Here is an 18,312-nt window from a genome sequence, read left to right as displayed (position 1 = left end):
TAGACAAAAAAAGTTGTTCATGGAGCTTAACACTTACTTTTGATATAATTGTCAGTTATATTATAGACAATTATTTAGTTAATTTGAATCCCAAAAAAGATAAATGATTCTCTAGCTACTATTCACATTAGTTATCACTAACTTCGATCATTATTTTGCTGCAATTGTTTGTACTTGTATTGAAATGAATGAGTAATCAGTTAGGAACTGCTTTAATATCTGTTCTATTTCACAGTAAAGTATCCGAAAGCGACGATAATAAACTAGGTAAGACATTTAATTATTTGTTTCCTTTACCAAATGAGATCTAAACCTACACTACATGTTTCACGTTATTTTCCCATTTCATAGATACAATTTTAAGATAATGAAAAAGAATTAAACAAGAAAAAAAGTATAAACATTGTAAAATAAAATCCATAGTGTAACTATTAACAATTTGACTGTTATTATTAGAATTTGGTTCATTCTCTTTAGACAAGCTCTTAGCTCAGGTAGTAGAACTGTCTGAAACAGATTCCAGACAGAACAAAGAAATATCGGAGTTAATCACAGCAATTCTGACAACAAATGAAAACATCTCCAAACTGAATCAGTCTATTGGTCAACTCAGAGATGTCAATACGATGGAAGCTTCAGGGACTTCTGATGTTCTTCAACATACCACTGAAGATGATGATCAAAAAGAAGATATGGATGACAATGTGCAGAGCAGAACTGATGTTGATTTAAATCAGTCTGATTATTTTAGTGAGGAAATACCTGAAGAACAACCAAGAACATTATCTGAAAGTAGAGATGAGTCATCAAACAATTCTTTCGTGGAAGTAGCAGAAGATAAAACCGATGAAGAATTGAATACAAGTGAAGAAAAAACTGATGATCCTGACGTCAGTGGAAGCATTGGCGAGGAAGATGATTCTATTGAGGGAACGAAATCTGAACATTCCTCAGTGGAAGACCACAGTTCCGAACCTAATGGACACATCTTGTTGGGAAGTCATGTTGAGGGTAATTCCGTCTCTCTTGAACCTGAAAACTCTGTGTCTGAATCAGTGAAGCGTTCTATGGACATTAACAGCAAGGAATCCGAACAACAAAGTCAAGAAAAAAGTAGTTCATTTCAAAGTGTAAGAGCAATGGAGGAGATACTGACTGGAGCGGAGAGTAGTAGGAAACTGAGAAGGAGGCGAACTCAGCGTGACTTTGACAACAGGCTTGTTGTTATGACTGAGGAATCGAAAAATATTGAACAAAAGTTAGGCACGACGACAAAGGATTTGCATAATGAAGAAAAGAAAACAGACAATAAGACTGAGTTTCCTAGTCAGGAAGGTAAATGTGTCATCATTGAATTTAAAGCTTTATCATGCATGTGTAATAACATCATGTAGCTTCATTTTAAAATATATCGGTTCTGAAACTATACACATAAAATGCATACGCACATGAATCCTTTTTACTAACAAATGTACACCTATACTTGTACATGTATATAAATGTTACTTATAGATCCAGTAATAAATTAAAGTCGCAATAAGTAGATACAAAATAACAGTCTTCTTGATTTTTTGTACGTATGTGTGTACACATACTTTGCCCTCAGTGCAGTTATGAATTCTTGATAGAATAATTACATTTTTTCAGATAAAAAGTTTGCATTGGTAAAGACCAGACGAGTTCCTACAGACCACTGGCTGGAAGAGGCACACATAGCGGGACAGAAACGTAAAACATTATCATATTTTCTCTTCAATGTATTTAGGGATCTTGAAGCTCTGCTGGTTAGAGGCCAAAAGAATTTCTTAGATAAAAGTTAGATTGCATTGAACGGGTATACCTGTTTGTTTTATTGTTCTACATAACCCTCTGAGAGGTTTTGTCAAATTTCACGAAAACCTGATGCAAGTGTTGAGTTAAGGGCAGATGATACAAACAATTTTTTTTCTTTGGGGAGACATAATATCATCTCTCAAGTTTAGAAAAGTGGATAATGCCTAGATTTTTTTCTACTACTAACTGGAAAATGAAATTGACTTGGAAAATTCAAGTAAAATTTCAATAAGATAACAAATATTGACAAATCACTCTCAGTAAAGGTTTGCAGATGAAAACAAATTTCAGAATATGTTACCTTCAAGTTGATGCTAAAGGTGCAATAAAAACTTTTTAAAAAAAAATATACCAAGCCAGGTGAATTTTATGAGAAAACAAAATGACAAAAAATAAGCAATATCACATAGGCTGATTTTTACCAATTTGCTTTTCCTAAATAAAATTCACCTGGCTTGGTATATTTTTCTAAAGTTTATATTACACGCTTAGCACCATGCTAACATGCATATTCTGAAATTTGTTTTCATCTGTAAACCTTTACGTACGGAGTGTGTTTTGTCCATATTTGTAATATTATTGAAATATTACTAATATTTCTAAGTCTATTTCATTTTCCAGTTCTTAGGAGAAAAAATTCTAAGAATTATCCACTTTTCTAAACATGTGGCATGATATGTCTCATATAGAACACATTAATCTCCATATTTTTTTTATGTTGATGAATGGTATTGTCATGATTTTTAAAAGATATGATTACAGGTGGAATTGAAGATCATTCAAAATGAAATATGTTTCAGTTTCTATAATACAATAACATGTAGTTGATTAAATGACTATTAAAAATCAATTAAATAGAGAACCCACCTCAGCAAAACTTATCATTTCTTATGGTGTTATCGTGATTATATTTTTCAAAACTCACTGTAGCCTAGTTAACATACCGAGTTATACTGGAGGATTCCTATAATTCATTTAAAGGAATAATAACGATAAAAGTTTATTTTTGTCGTTCCCTTTGTTGATCTCCAAATCTGTGCAATCTACCTTATAAATATCTATTATTTATTAGATAAGGATTTATTGTTTCAACATGGAAGTGGATTTGACACTATATTCATTCTGGATACATCTGCCAGCATGGAGGGTGATGGCATTAAACAACTCAAAGGAACAGTTACTGACATTCTTAATGGTAAAAAAAACATTTGCACTTTGGACTCTAAAGTTTTGTTTTGAAAAAAAAATACAGTTTAGATAAATACCATCATGATCATTTTTTCTAAGACTTTTTTTTCAGCATAAATGTATTTTTTAACTGATGAATGATAAATCTTGTTTACAGAATACGAAAGATTTTCTTCATTGGATCAAAATGTTGCTGTTATCACATTTGGAAAAGAAAATAAATTCCTTTGCTATTATTCCAGCCGATACTATGAGATAAAACAGTCTGTTGGTAAATGCGTTCCCCTTTCAAATTAATAATATTGGTGTTTTATTTTTTCAAGAAACAAAAAAGATTTTTTTAATTTAAACTGATACATGAAAATTTGAAGGAAAATAACAGAAGTGCATTCTATTTCAGAAAAATTAACATGCAATGGTCCGTCACCAATAGGTGCAGGTCTTTTACTATCGAAAGGTGCACTCAGTAAGTTTGTTGTAACTTCATATCTATACAAGTATATTGTTTATATAATTATAAAATGTATTATTAAAATGATAAATACTTTTAACACTGGTTGATAGTTGGAGTAAGCCGTGTGGGGAAATGGAACATCAGACCAAATATAATTCTTATTTCGGATGGCAGGACGACAGATATTCATTATCCCGAAGGCCCTGAGGACCCGGATGTATATGATAACGGGAGGGTATGTTGGATTTAAGATACTGATTTTAAAGAACATAACAAATTAAATCATCATTGGAAATATCCATTTCTTAAGTGGAATGTAAACTAAATATTGTGTGTCGGAAACGTACACCCATATAATACAGCGCAAAAACAACGAAAATTAAAAAAACTGTGAAAAATAGGATTTTACAGTGTCATAAATTTGGACATATAAGAAATATATGGAATTATAAGTTAACTGTTCAAGCACTCAACGTAGATACGTGTACTCAATACTACTCTTTACAGATACATACCTGTTATAAATATTCAAAGATCTACTGATTTGAAGACGGGTGGAAAATTTAAATATTGGTGCAACTATTTAAATATATGTTACTTCAGTGTTCAGTATTTTAAAAGGGGATATTATCTTTTTAATATATTTTTCGAACAGTTGGGTTGCTGATCTTTTAAATTGTGTTTATAAAATTTTGTATCCTATAGTGTGTATATGATTTATTTGTTTTATCATTCTTATGCACAAAATTCCAGCAGGTCAGCATCTTTATTATCAAGAATTGATAAGGGTATTTATCTAATATTGCATGTATGAAGCTTAGCAATATTTCGCCATCATAAATTTAAAATAGTAAAATTGATTGATAACGTCTATTACAGACACTTGCAGAATTAGGGAATATTGTCGATCATCTCGCAAATTTAGAGGTTCCAATTAAATGTGTTCCGGTCGGTGATCCAGACATGGTATGTTTTTTATCTCTAGTTTCATGTGAAGATAAGATAATGATCCAAAAACAAAATCTGGAATTTGAATTTAAAAAACTTAGTATAAATGTAACAATTAGTTGTACACGTATTAATTATTGCTATATCAAATATTACATGTTTGTAAACATTCACATTTTGCATATAAATAGCTATCATCCAGAAAACTATTATTAGGCTTTTTGACGTTTAATGAATTATTTCTAATGTCATGTTTCTAGTCGGTCCTTGAAATGATATCTGGTCTTTCCTTTGGTGGAAAAATCGTCCATTTGCATGAAACTAGACGGCTTGGGAGGTTACCACGCAACGTTGTAAGTCAATGTGTACTTCTTTCAAAGTTTTGATACATTTTTAAATCTTGTTTTTTACGTATTTATTTCATGGGTTTTGATCGGATTCAAAATGTAGTCTGCTGAAATTACAAATGTGAACGTCAAGCAACATTCTAATTGTTCTTTGACCAAAAGGCTCTATTCTCATATTATCTTTCTTTTCATGATAAATGTACGTGATTAAAGTCCTGTCTGTAAACCTCGTTCTAATCAACAAAAATACTTAAATGAATAAAAACCTCCATTCTTTAGACAACAATTAAGATGTATTCTATAAATATAATTTATGTTCTCCTCAATGAAACCTTGGGCCCAAAATGTATCAATCAAGGCATCCGGTTTTTCGTTTTTATTCTATATCCTTAAATAGTTTAAATTGTATATTATATATATTGCAGAAGCATATATTCGCTTCATTTTGGATCTTGAGAAAATGACATGAACTTACATTCAATTTTTCCTTATTATCCCTCTTTTCAGCAAACATTTATTTCTAGTACACAGAAAGTGTAGAGTGCATAGAATTTGGCATAAAAAAAGGAGAGAAAAAAAATGAAATTGTTTACAGACATTGCAGTTTTTTTAATTTATGAATTGCTTTATTAACAAAAGAAGATTTTTTGAAACTCAGATGCACGGTACAGAAATGAAGATTATTTTCTATTTTACAAAGAAGATGATAGAATAGAATCAATATTGTCAATAGACAATCGTATATATTTGGAAATAAAAGATCCAGAAGATCTAAACGTTAGAGTATCCTTAAAAAATCATAGACAGGTACTTGCATGTAGTTTCTAATGGTTTGTAGAGAATTGCTGCAGAGTTGCATGCTATCTTAAGAAAACCCACAGAGATGGACAAACCAACATTTGAAGCTTTGTTACCTAGTATGGTGACGGCGACAGACCTAACTCAAGACGATACGGTTAGTAGTTAATAATATGTAATTATCCATATGTTCAGAAAATCACAGTGTGTTGGATATTTAAATATGTTGTTCTTTATTTGTTATTTAACGTCATTGGAGAGAATCATTTTTCACTCATATGGAGACGCCACCGCTTGCCGGTGAAGGCTGTAAATTAATTTTTTTTTCTCTACTCGGCACTCAGGGTCATTTACAAGTAAGTATTTTTTTTCGTTTCAACACCTACTGCGACACGAGACCTGGGTTTATACAGTCTTATAAGAAAGTTTCCGCAGCCAACAGTGACTATAGAGCAGATACTCTAATTACAGCGCCACGCGGGCGACTAAATGCTTTTTTGCAATTAAATTGTTTAAAATTGTGAATTATTTTAAGATAAATCTAAGAATGATGAAGCTTTACATTCAGTAGTAACTAAATCAGACCAAATAGACCACATATTTATACATTGTATACAATATTTCATTTTTTTTAGTTTGACATAAATAAACCCAATCATTATATTATATAGCTTAGTTATATATCTGTACTATTTCAACCAGGATGACATATATGAAATGGTTACTGGATCGCCAGAAGAATTTCAGCCAGTAGTTGACAAAGAGGAAAAAGAAAAAGATGAAGAATGCCAAGAGAGGGACCCTAACATGCCTCACCTGGGCACCCGAGTAAGGCGTGGTCCGGACTGGAAATGGGATGACCAGGATAACCATCAACCAGGGACCGTGACAGGACACCCAAAACAGGGTAGATTCCTGTTACTACTGTCCAAAATATATGCTTTTCACATGAACGTAGTGATTTATGCTATTGTGTGCTCTCTCCCGTCCTTTAATTTGATACATTGATTATAGGTCTTGCATAGACAATATTAATGATAAGTAGACAATTGATGGATTTATTCCAATCTGTTACAGTAATTACTTTCGTTGATTGTTATTCTTCAGCTGGTTGGATTTCTGTGGAATGGGATACAGGGAAGGGATATACATACAGATATGGTGCTGAGGGATGCTATGATGTCGTAGTATGTGATGATCCTCGAGTATTGAATGATGAGCTGATAGCGGTCGGATGCTTGGTTTCTAGGGGTAAGAAATCTATACACAGTTCTTACCTGAATACGATAAAACTTCGTCTAAACAATGAAGATCTGATGGCTTGTGTGTTTTCTGCTTCTTTTCTCCTAGTATATGCTTAATAAATAAATCATTTCATGATCATTTCTTGCAAATAATCCATGTACAGGTATGAAGGCACACCTCACTACTTCTCTTACAATTATATTCAATGTTCTGTCTTCTTGATCTATATGCAATACTCACAGGGTGATATTGTCAAAAGGGGCTGTTAACTTTTCCTAGTCACTAAATACCACCTTTGCAATTCCTGGATGTCTTTTTTATCTTTTTAAACATGTTAAAGATTTGTATTATTTGTAGGATTTCGGAGATTGATCTCTGTTCGTTGATTCTACTTTTCATTACAGCTACTAGTATTATTGATTTATGTGTAAAACTTAGAAACAACTATTAGTTGATAAGTGCTTAAAACTTTGCAAAAAAAGCAGACATTTAACATTGTGTTAACCACTTAGAATTTATTTTTGAAGGAATGGACTGGGAATGGGGGGACCAAGATGGAGGGGCAGGCAGTATAGGAGCTGTTTATCGTGTCAATGACAGTGCAATTATCCACGTAGGTTTTCAATGAGTTTCATGTTTTCAGGTTTTTAATGACATTTTCTTCATTCAAAAAGATGTAGACACTTGTCTTCTTTTCTAACAGATAATGATAAAAGATAAAGAATATATACTTAAATAACAGAATGTGTAAAGCCTTGTTAGAATGAGTATTTGCATTTTTTCATGTGTTTATTCCTTGATACTTGAAAAAAAGATATAAAGACAAGGAGTAACAGTAATATAAAAAGCGTGCTTTACGTATTTTTTATATGTGCATACATTTATTTGCATACTCTCAAAGAGAGTGTAAGTTGTTGCAAATTTATTTTGTCTTCTTATTAGGTGCGTTGGCCCAATGGTAGCAAGAGTAATTATCGTTTTGGATACGATGGAAAGTTTGATGTTCAACTTTGGTGAGATCTTAATTCATATCATCTTATGCAGGGCGATATCTTTAGATTTTTTCTGTATATGACCTAGCTAGTCTAGGTCATTTTAGAATATGTTTTCTGAGTATATGAATTGGAATAAAAAAAATAGAACATACAGTCAATGAATTCAGTACAAGTTAACATTTTTTAAAACAAATTTGTTTCTCTAGTGATCCATTCTCTTCGGAAGTGAAAGAAGCTTTAAAACGTCAGAATCTGATGTCTTCTGCTAGTAGTCAACAAAGGAACCCGCCTTCTCCGTCCAAAGCAACGTCAAATATCGGTAAGCTACTGCAGTTTTGATTAAGAAGCTTTTTTTTGAAAATGAATTTGGGTGACATAATTGGTATAATCATTCCTTACAACTACTTTTCAAGCTATTTAATTGTTTAATTTTTTTAGATCTAAATAAAGGTAAAGATCCAGAAAAACAACATGTAGCTGAGGAAGAAAAGATGTCTCCTGAAGACTTAAAACAAGCTGGTGCCTCCCTGAACATAATGGATATGGCACCCCCTGTAAAGCACTCTGTTTGGTCAGATTTTGATTTCCCTGCTGATATCTCAAATAACCTGTCAAACTTGAGAAACAGACGAAAACCTTCTGCCAAGGTTACAGGTACAATATTCAGAAATCCAAACAATGCAGGTAATACAAAACAGGAAATTTTTCTGTTCAAAGAAATGCACGTTTGACTTTATACATGAACTACAAATAAATTTTATTTGTGTATAAATACTGTACGAGTCGTATGTGATTTACCGACTCAAAAATGTAAACACATATTAAAATAAAAGATATAGGTATTAATTCCTATTTTCATTTTAGGGGGAAAAGAAAAGACAAATGATAAACATGAAACAGATTTGAAAGATAAATTATTTGGAAGCACTGGTGCTTCAAAGGATGTTTCAAGTCCAGAGGTTTCAAATCCAGGTCTATCATTAAGAGTCGCCTCGCAAAAACGCGAAAACGAAGAAAGTGCACAGGCAGATCCAAAGGTTAAAACTGTAGACAGTGTTAATAATGCAACGACAAAGTCATTTGCAAACAACCAAGTTTCTATAATGAATCAAACGCCTTTAGAAAACGAGAAAGACATCAATGAGGGCGACAATTTATCAAAAATTGAAGTAACTGAGTCTAACAATAAAAATAAGGACATCTCAGTTTCCACTTCAAAACGTTTGGAAGACCACCATACAGAAAATAAGCAAAAGACAAATAGCTCTTCAAGCGTTCAAGATTCAGTCTCTGCAACAACGTGTTGGGAGTGGAAGGATTCATCTGGACAGTGGAAACTTTATCCTGGGGATGTACAAGATAAATTGAGGAAAAACTTTATGAAAAATCCGAAATCAACAGTGCTTATATCTTTAGAAAATTCATGGTAAGGGTATATTTTCAATTATTTTAAGGTTTGTACCTTGATATTATCTAAATTTCATTGTCCAATGTAAATTGATTCATTTCGATGCTATCTTGAAATGTTTTAACAAGAATGTAAAAAAAAGAGAAATACTGGACTTTCAATTTTATTAGCAATGTATGTAAAAATTTAATACTATTTGCTGAGTAAATATGATTTATGTTCAGTTTCAGAGTTGTGCTATCTAAGAGCAAACATATCAACACAGGAACCAAGGAAACCTCAGAAATTAGGAGATTTGGTAATTAAACATGCATCAAATAATAGTGTTTATATTTTGAAGTGTTATTGAAAAAAAAAAGTTTCAAATTTATTTCATGAAACGACACAAATTTTCAACACTTACTAATTTTGTCTTTATAAATTTCATTATCTTTAATCCGTTTGGGGAAAATTCTCAAAGGAAGAAAAATTTTTCTTGCACGTTTAAGTATTGAAAACCTACGTGAAAGTTTGTTTGAATTACAGATAATTACTGCATATATATTATAATACGGAAAAAGCAGTATCAGTCTGGATAACTTTTAAGCTGACTGATTTTTTTTTCAGATCCTGATCAAGTAAAATGACAGAGAGAACCCAAATAAATTTGTCACAATACTGAAAAAAGAAATTTTTAAAATTTTTTCCTTCCAATATTTCAAAGTAAAGTGATTATTTATTTAATTTAAACTTAATGAGTGCCATTAACAGATTAAACATAGCTATTAATTATTTATTTTCTTGTTTCATTCTTTTTATTTTTGACCTGAGCCTGATAGATGGATTGCATAATTCGTGTGAACTTAGAACACTTGTCCAAAATCTTTGTCATTCCATGTTACATTTGTATATCATTTATTTATCAGCTTGCACTATGTGCCATCGTTAAAATGTAAAATAAATATGATATCTTTGCGTTTTGTTTAATATCTCTCTTTAATATGGTATAAAACAATGCAGAAATGGTTAAAGGCATTTGAATAAAGTGTTTGTAATGTACCATTTATGCAACAACGTTAAATTAGTACAGGGAAGTACTCTTTTGTTGATATTAGAAGGGCGCTGTCCCTGAGTTGTTTCCCTACATTATACGTCCAAAAATTCAGTGACGTCACACACGATCTGTTAGCATATCTGGATTATTTTATTCAACACATGCAGTATTGATTTAAAAAAAAAAGATCCCCAGAAACGCATAGTTAGGGATTTTCGTCCATGCGGGGCTTTGCAGGTGCAGAGACATCTTCCGTCTTCTCTTGTGTTGAATTTTTGTTTTAAAAACCATATTCTTTAAAGAATTCAGTGCATCATTGCATTTTTTCTGCCCCCTGATTTCTCAAAATTTGAACTGAATCATATATATATTACGCTAATTTTGTACATCACTGAATAAAAGAGAATCCAATCTGACTTTGTCTGGGATTTTTTCATTTTTTATGCGTAGTTATATAATGGAATACAATCTCCGAAGTAGCAATGTTTTGGGAAATTTTCGAAATTCAGTGCAATTCTCGGCAATTTTTCATTAAATATGAACGCATGCTTGATCATGATTCATATGTCCATCTTTCATTTAGAATATTGCTGCAATATGAAAGGGGGCAAAAATATGTAATACACCACATTTAGCTATTTGCTATTTTTTTGTGCAACATAAACTTCTTTTGTTTTGATCAGATTATGACGCAATTTTTTTAATGTAAAATACAGTATTTTTTAAAATAACGCCAAAATAAACTGAAAGTCAATATTACGCAATGGATGATGACCGTCGTGTTTTACTTTGAAAAATAAAATTAACTTCTGGCTTGTATTTTTGAAAATAAATAAAAATTCTTAATTGATTAATCTTTTAATTTTGATTATATATAAATAAATATTTTTGCAGACGAAACAAGCTTTATTTTTGGGTACTCATATATGTTTAATTTTATACTGCGGAAGATATTTGTTGCTTGTTTGTATTTTGATACTGTAAACGTGGTGAGCTTTTTACGCCAAATCCTATTGTTGCGTCAACAAACCCGCGATCTACCTAAATTAATAATTTCATGCTTCTATGTCTGCCTTTTCAATTACATTTTTATTTCCTGATTGGTAAAAAAGAGATTTCTACGGAAAAACCCTTCTAATTGCCGATCACCTGAAAATGTGATTTATCAATTAGAACATTTTAATAAATTTTCAATTACCATTGCATATTGTCATAAGCACAGAAATTCAAATCTGAAGCACTCAGTTCTTACTAATTACTTTCAATTCAGCGTATCTTCCTTTGTTATTTATGTTTGTGTTTATCATTGGTGCATGGTCTGATTCCTGTACCCTGTCATTGTGAATGGGTTCATAGTATACTGTATTTGTAATTTTGCTTCCCGGTTTTTTGACAGCTTTATAAACAACAAGTACAGTTATCACCACAATCACAAACAAAATTAAAGGTACAAGGAAGACGATTAGTGTGGTGGATAGACTGCTTCTGGATTCGGGTGTAGAAAAAGTATCTGAACGATTGAGAATTGACTCTGAGGAATTTGTCTGAGGAAAGGTTACAACATTCTCCCGTATTATTCCTACTGCGAATATGTTACCTGAAACAAAAGCAAAAGATATTTCAAGTGCTATAAATATATGAAACATATACTAGTATGTAAATTTATATAACTTTAAATCACTTTTCATGAGCGAGAACTTTCATTCTGGCATATATTTGTATTATTAAGGATTATATACACTAAAAACAAAAAAAAAAAAATAAAAAAATAAAAAAAAAACAATAGCTCGAGAAAATTTTGACTCGCAAATAAATTGCAAATAGGCATCTCGCTAAAAATAAGGTGTCGCGAAAATAAAGTGGTCTGCAGAAGTTCATTGATGACTGTTTTTATACAGTTGAAAAGTATATTTTTGGAATGAAGCATATCAGAAAAATTACCAAAATATTTGCGCTTTGGGGGAAGGGATTTTGTTGTGAAAACTGAACTGATAGTTAAAGAATTCTCTTCCACTGGGAATATGTCCTTGGCCAAAACTGAAAACGCAAAGGAGAGCAAATTTTATTTAATGCTTAAATTAAAGAACACAAAAATGATAGAAAGGTAAAGTTTTATGGTAAATACGTGTACAATATAGCATCTTTCATGTAGCAGACGTTAAATCTCGTATGAATAAAACATTATACAAGAAGTTTTTATCAAGAAAAACACGTATTTTATTTTATGCATAATTAGAGTTAAAACGTATGCAAGAAAATCAACATTTGAAAATATCCCTACATATCTATATTTTAGTGTTGGCAACGAGTACCCGGTTAACCGGTTAACCGTCGAACGATGCCAGTATCGGTTAGTAAAATTGCTATTCGGTTACTCGGATAAAAATACATTTGTCATATTTAATACATGTACGTATGAAATAATTTTTATGTTATTTCTAAATGTATATTGACACATTTCCTTAATTTAATTATCGTTAGGCTAAACAAATTCCCGTTTCAAGTGACATTTAAAATCAAAATTCTTCGAAGATATGGGGGGGGGGGGGGTCTTCAAAAAAGCAAAAGAATGAAATTAATAATACATACAGAAACTATAATATTAAAAAACTCATCCGAGTAACCGGGTACTCGATCGGAAGATTAAGCGAGTAACCGGTTACTAAAAATCGTACGATTTGCCAACACTACTATATTTCGATCAAATGACGCCTATGCATGTATGATAGCTGTTAGTGCTACAACGATGACGCCAGACGGCAATATGTAAATCGGACTTATTCATACTTTAAACTAATCTTATGACATATCTTCACCTACCGCAGCCAAATGAAATGTTGCAGCTCTCCTTTTTACACAGACATCTTTGTTGGCAATGCTCCCCATAATAAGGATATGGACAGGGCATATCACATACTACTCCAGTGTATCCCACATTACATTCTATAACAATACTCATTTGTATGTTTGAAGATAATGTAAATGGACAATTTTAATTAAATCTTATAATATTATTTTGAATTAAAATTTGAAATACTTTAAAAGATACTAAATGAGTTAAAACACATTTTGTGTTTAGATATACGAATGTAGCTTAGGTAAAGATCAGATGATGAAAAAGAAGTTTTGTACAATTTATTCAAAGGGCTACAGCCTTTAAGTTTACTTACTTATACAAGACCTTGTTGCTTCATTCCACTTATATCCAAAACAACAACGGAATGATCTGGAAACGCATTTGAACAATGATTAGTGAATTTTAATTCTAAAATATGTCAAATTGTCTTTTTTTCTTACAGTTTATTTAAGGGGGATGTACAAGCCATATTGGATCTAGTCTGGTGTAAACTAAGAAATACCAAGAATGCGCTTAATACTCTACTAAACTAGCTCAAAGTTACTCAAAGTGCTAATGCACTAATTACCCACTGTTAGAGACCAAAATTAGTAAATAATTAAGTTTATTTTGTCTTAATTAGAAGAAAATTAATCATGTTAGAACTGCGCAGCTACAGCATTCATGAGATGAAAAAAGCATTGAAAATGGAGTTAGTTTGATTCATTGATAATATGGCTACAACCATTTGTTTCGTTTTTTTCTTGTCATTATCCATAATTCTTGAAAATTTTATTTTTCATATGGGTGTCTTCCTGAGGCCATGTGTTTATTTCGTCCGCCATTCCTCTGTCACACAGAGTTCGAATTACAATGATTTTAGAATAAATGCGACCATAATAACATCAAGACAAGAAATTATAAGTAATAATAATTAGGTTATATTACTTACTACTTTTATTTGTTGCATCGCATCGTCTGATTAATGAAAAAACGCGATTTTAATCTCACTCCAGCAAATCGGGAAAAACAATTCTGTTTACAACTCGAAATTCCTCGTTAATATTATTCCACTAAGCACATGGTTGGCATGTGCATATATCTGCTGTGGATAGATCCGTTTATTACCATGATTATATTTAATTTTTATGGAACAAGTCTTGATAATTTGTTGGTTTCTTTAAAACTCAAGAAAAAAAAGATAAAAATGTCCTAAACATATGTGATTACGGTGGGTCTTTTTTCTGTGGCGATAGAAGTTATTTTCAAATGAGGCACTACAAGGAGGATGCTTAGCATTTAATTTGAAAATGTTAAACAATATGCAGTGCATGAAAAATAAATTGTAATTACATGTCTTACATTCGAAAAGTTGGTACATATGTCTATTTTGTTTAGAAGTTAGATAGAAAAAATAGGCAGTTATAGGATTTCCTTCAGGCACCTCACATAAATAGCTAGAATGTTTGCAATGACCAACACATTGTATGGGGTCATGTTTGGACACAAAAACGCATCATGTCTTATTATGTTGACAACGTTGTAAGCTCTCGCTCATTGAACATACGAAGCATGATAAAATATAATGAGTTGTTTCTATGAAATTTAGAAGCGAGCACAATGTTTGCAAAGAAAGGTCCATTGCATACGCTAAGTCTATCATCGCAAAAAAGTGAGTGCTAACCCCACCCACCCCCCCCCCCCGCCCCGAAAATCCTATGTTTGTTTTTCAAAATAGTGTCAAAGATTAAAAAAAAATTGCTAAGTATGACGTGATGGAACATGTACAAGCCTTATAACACCACTTGTTATAAAAATATTTGGTTGCCCTCTCTCCCGATCTACTGCCTAGAAATGGCCCGACTCATTTTTTTAACATCCCATTACACGATATTTTTTTCTTTTTCTTCCGTCAACAATTCTGTTTAAATTTAAAGGAATTTTTTTCTCACCTATAAATACGGACCCAATAATTTTTCCCTGAGTTGGGAGGACCACCAAACATCATTTTAAAAATGTTTATATGTTGATTTTTTCTCTTTACTTTGTACAATTGTAATTTTGAAAATATGGGCAAATAGAAAAAAAATTATTCATTAAATCTCCTAACCCACTCTGAATGATTTCATGCCTTTTCAACTGTTGCTCCTCTGTAATGAAAATTGTAAATGCATGTTTATTTGACACAGTATACGAGGGGTGATAAAAAAGTAAACAATATTTTAGGTATTTGATATTTATATTATTGTTGAAATATTCAAGTATTTTTCAAAGTGTAAAATTTTAATTGAAGGTCTTTGATAGCATATTGCTTTATTAAAAACACATCCCTTTTCAAACTTGCTCTCACCGGGCAACATAACAAGTATCATATTTAACCATCTGCCTTCCTTCACTAAAACGATATCCAATCATTGATTGAAATTATAGGAAGCCATTTAATAAACTGTGAACAAATTCTTATACGCTACTTCAAAGGCATTTCTAAGATATACATGTGCCATAAATATTATAGTCGTTTGTTGAACGAGTTCCACTGAGACAACCATTTTTCGTCAAAAGTACATGAATAATGACGTCATTTTCAGATTGTGACATCACAAACAAGGAGCAAAACTTCAGCATATGCTATTTATAGAACTTGTGTTTGGCTATCTAATCTGAATTGTGGTTTTGTAGATATAGAGATATTTCGCGAACTTTTTGATAACGTTTCGTACTAGCAGGTACTGAAACAAGGTCATTCGTATCAATTTTATGTGTCTAATTTCTTTGTGTTTTATTGGTGATAATTAAAATTTTAATAGATAATATAATTTATCTGTGGCAAACTTACAAACTCTTAATTTTTAACTTTGATGGTGCTCATTTTTCCTTACCTGGAATCAAAGAGTTTAAATTTTTTTAAATTAATACGTAACTATTTAACATCTGTTCGATAATAATACTAAATAAATTACTTCAAGCCACACTATAACACCTTTCCTCTTTTAAAAGTGTTCATATTATTTGAAATATTTTGCAACTGTAATTCTCTTCTACATTTATAGATTGTTATGCCCCTCCATATTAAGAAGAGGTCTGGAAAACAAGATTCTGTTCTAAAAATAGACCACGTGCTGCTATCCATGAACTACTTTCATGGTTCTTTACACTCTTTTTGAAGACAACGGTACCTTGTTTTAAACTTAAAATTATCATTTAAAAGTGCAAAATTTAGTCATTTTCTCAACAAATGGTTGTAGAGATAACATTAATGCACAGTTTGCATATTTTTTTGGATTTTTTAAGGCTCTGCTGAATTCTGTAGCTGCGCAGTTCTAAGGAGCATATCAAAAGCATTTTTCTGCAAAAGTATAGATTAAATATGCACAACATGCATTCGGTTATGCATATTTATTGTATCTTTATCAAAAAGACTTAAAATTTGATCAAAATATAATGTATTTTAGCCATTTGAAGAAATGTTTACATTTTGCTCTCACTGCACTAAAAGTGGCCGTACATCCCCCTTAAGATTTAAAAAAAATTACATACAATATCATTAAACAGTATAACAATTTTATCTTATTTTTGTACCTCCTATATGAATATTTATAAATTAAACGTACCCTCTGCATTGCCTTGATAGGACGTGAATAGTTGATAATAAAAATACCAAACTTAGTAGTGCTGTCCTAGATGCCATAGAAGCAGATACACAGATTCATATTTAACTGCACTATGCTTCAGCACTTGATTTTTTTATTGTTTCAATGTAAGCAGTTATTCATGCAATCCTCTTTAGAGTTTTTATAGTACTCACTTGTTTTACTTGCTAGCAAAGTACAGGCGGAAATCCGGATTTCCTGCATAACAATCTTGCATTTACTTATGTCAAGCATGTTCTCTTGTACTTAAAATAATTCATCGATCTATTACAAAATCAGCAATAAATACAGTTTTTTAAACATATCTTATATGCCCAATGTCAAAATAGCTATATGAACCTTTACGGCTTCCAAGACTTATATGTCAGTTTTAAATATTTTTAATATTCCACAGAGCCAAAAGGAATTTGAACTTCCCTGTATATATTGGATTCGGAAATTCATAAAAATCCTTACACACAAAGATACATTGCGGGTTCCAGTAAATGTTCAACGAAGCCTCTTTCGTTACTCCTCACTAAGATTTTGACAGTTGTGAAGGAAAAACTTCAGGAGTACTGTGCAACAATATATTCAAGAAGTGGTGTGAATCAGATGTGGATACTCAAAATCTCCAAAGAACTTTTGGACAATTTAAAATCACAAGATTTGACCAAAATCAACAGCTTAAAAACTTACGAATTTTCAACTTTATATATATCCATTCCTCACGATAAATTAACGTCCATGCTTTTTGATATCATTGACAGCTGCGTTTTTTGAAATAAAAATGGAACTCGTAAATTTACTTACCTGGTCATTGGTCATTTGCAAAATTGTTTTGTTAAAACACATTAATATGATTGCACATACAAGTACTCTGAAGTTGACATCAAAGAATGCTTGAGTTTCTGATTGACAATATCTATGTGGTTTTTGGAGACCAGGTTTTCCAACAATCTATTGGAATTCCCATCGGTACCAATATGCGTTCCGTTATTAGCGGACCTATTTTTATATTCATATGAAGCAGAATTTGTGCAAAATCTTATGTGTGAAAAGAAGAAAACACTTGCTGTGGCCTTCAACTCGACATTAAATATATCGACGACGTATTGTCATTTAACAATGGTAATTAACATTCCTACGTCGATACGATATATCCAGGAGAGCTTGAGATAAAAGATACCACAGAGTCTGACACATCTGTTTCATACTTGGATATTTTACTTGAAAAAGACGTTAATGGTAATCTAACAACCAAGCTATATGATAAACGTAATGACTTCAACTTTTCTATCGTCAACTTCTCTTACTTATGCAGCAATATACCTTCATCACCTGCATACGGAGTATATATATCTCAGTTGATTCGATACGCAAGAGCTTGCTCTACGTATGAACAATTTCTAAAACGAGGTAAATTATTGACAAGCAAGTTGATGATACAAGAATATCAGCCGTCTCGTTTAAGTCATCATTTTGTAAGATCTACGGTCGATACAATGACCTTGTCAGCAAATACAATTTATCATTGAGTCAAATGCTGACTGACGTTTTTCAAACTAATTGTTAGTCCATTATTTATACACAGAATT

General features: G+C 31.7%; 2 protein-coding genes across 3 annotated transcripts; one reads left to right on the top strand and one right to left on the bottom strand.

Moving 5' to 3' along the window:
* The first annotated feature begins 256 nt into the window (after positions 1–256).
* On the top strand, positions 257–10,144 carry LOC134274944 (uncharacterized). The gene is made up of 19 exons (XM_062757187.1): positions 257–267; positions 478–1,335; positions 1,648–1,728; positions 2,906–3,028; positions 3,179–3,292; positions 3,422–3,487; positions 3,586–3,710; positions 4,355–4,441; positions 4,684–4,776; positions 5,609–5,725; positions 6,271–6,475; positions 6,676–6,819; positions 7,341–7,426; positions 7,756–7,826; positions 8,015–8,127; positions 8,247–8,462; positions 8,673–9,234; positions 9,441–9,514; positions 9,823–10,144. Exons 2-19 carry the CDS (start codon positions 627–629, stop codon positions 9,840–9,842), a joined length of 3,006 nt encoding a protein of 1,001 aa, XP_062613171.1. The 5' UTR covers positions 257–267; positions 478–626; the 3' UTR covers positions 9,843–10,144.
* A 1,266-nt stretch (positions 10,145–11,410) lies between these two features.
* LOC134274923 (protein draper-like) lies at positions 11,411–17,041 on the bottom strand. 2 transcript variants are annotated; one of them, XM_062757166.1, is made up of 5 exons: positions 16,697–17,041; positions 13,420–13,475; positions 13,070–13,192; positions 12,191–12,286; positions 11,411–11,846 (listed from the first exon to the last, which is right to left on the bottom strand). In XM_062757166.1, the coding sequence occupies exons 1-5, from the start codon at positions 16,771–16,773 to the stop codon at positions 11,491–11,493; spliced, it is 708 nt and encodes a 235-aa protein (XP_062613150.1). In that variant the 5' UTR covers positions 16,774–17,041; the 3' UTR covers positions 11,411–11,490. The 2 variants fall into 2 exon arrangements, with proteins under 2 accessions (XP_062613150.1, XP_062613151.1); XM_062757167.1 differs by lacking the exon at positions 12,191–12,286 and having other exon boundaries at positions 16,697–17,032.
* Positions 17,042–18,312: the final 1,271 nt, after the last annotated feature.

This window comes from Saccostrea cucullata, unplaced genomic scaffold, assembly GCF_032062105.1.
Source record: "Saccostrea cucullata isolate Sc308-1 unplaced genomic scaffold, CSIRO_AGI_Scuc_v1 ctg816, whole genome shotgun sequence".
NCBI classification, from domain to species: Eukaryota; Metazoa; Mollusca; class Bivalvia; order Ostreida; family Ostreidae; genus Saccostrea; species Saccostrea cuccullata.
Note: the sequence above shows the minus strand (reverse complement) of the source record. Positions and strands in the feature narration are given on the sequence as shown.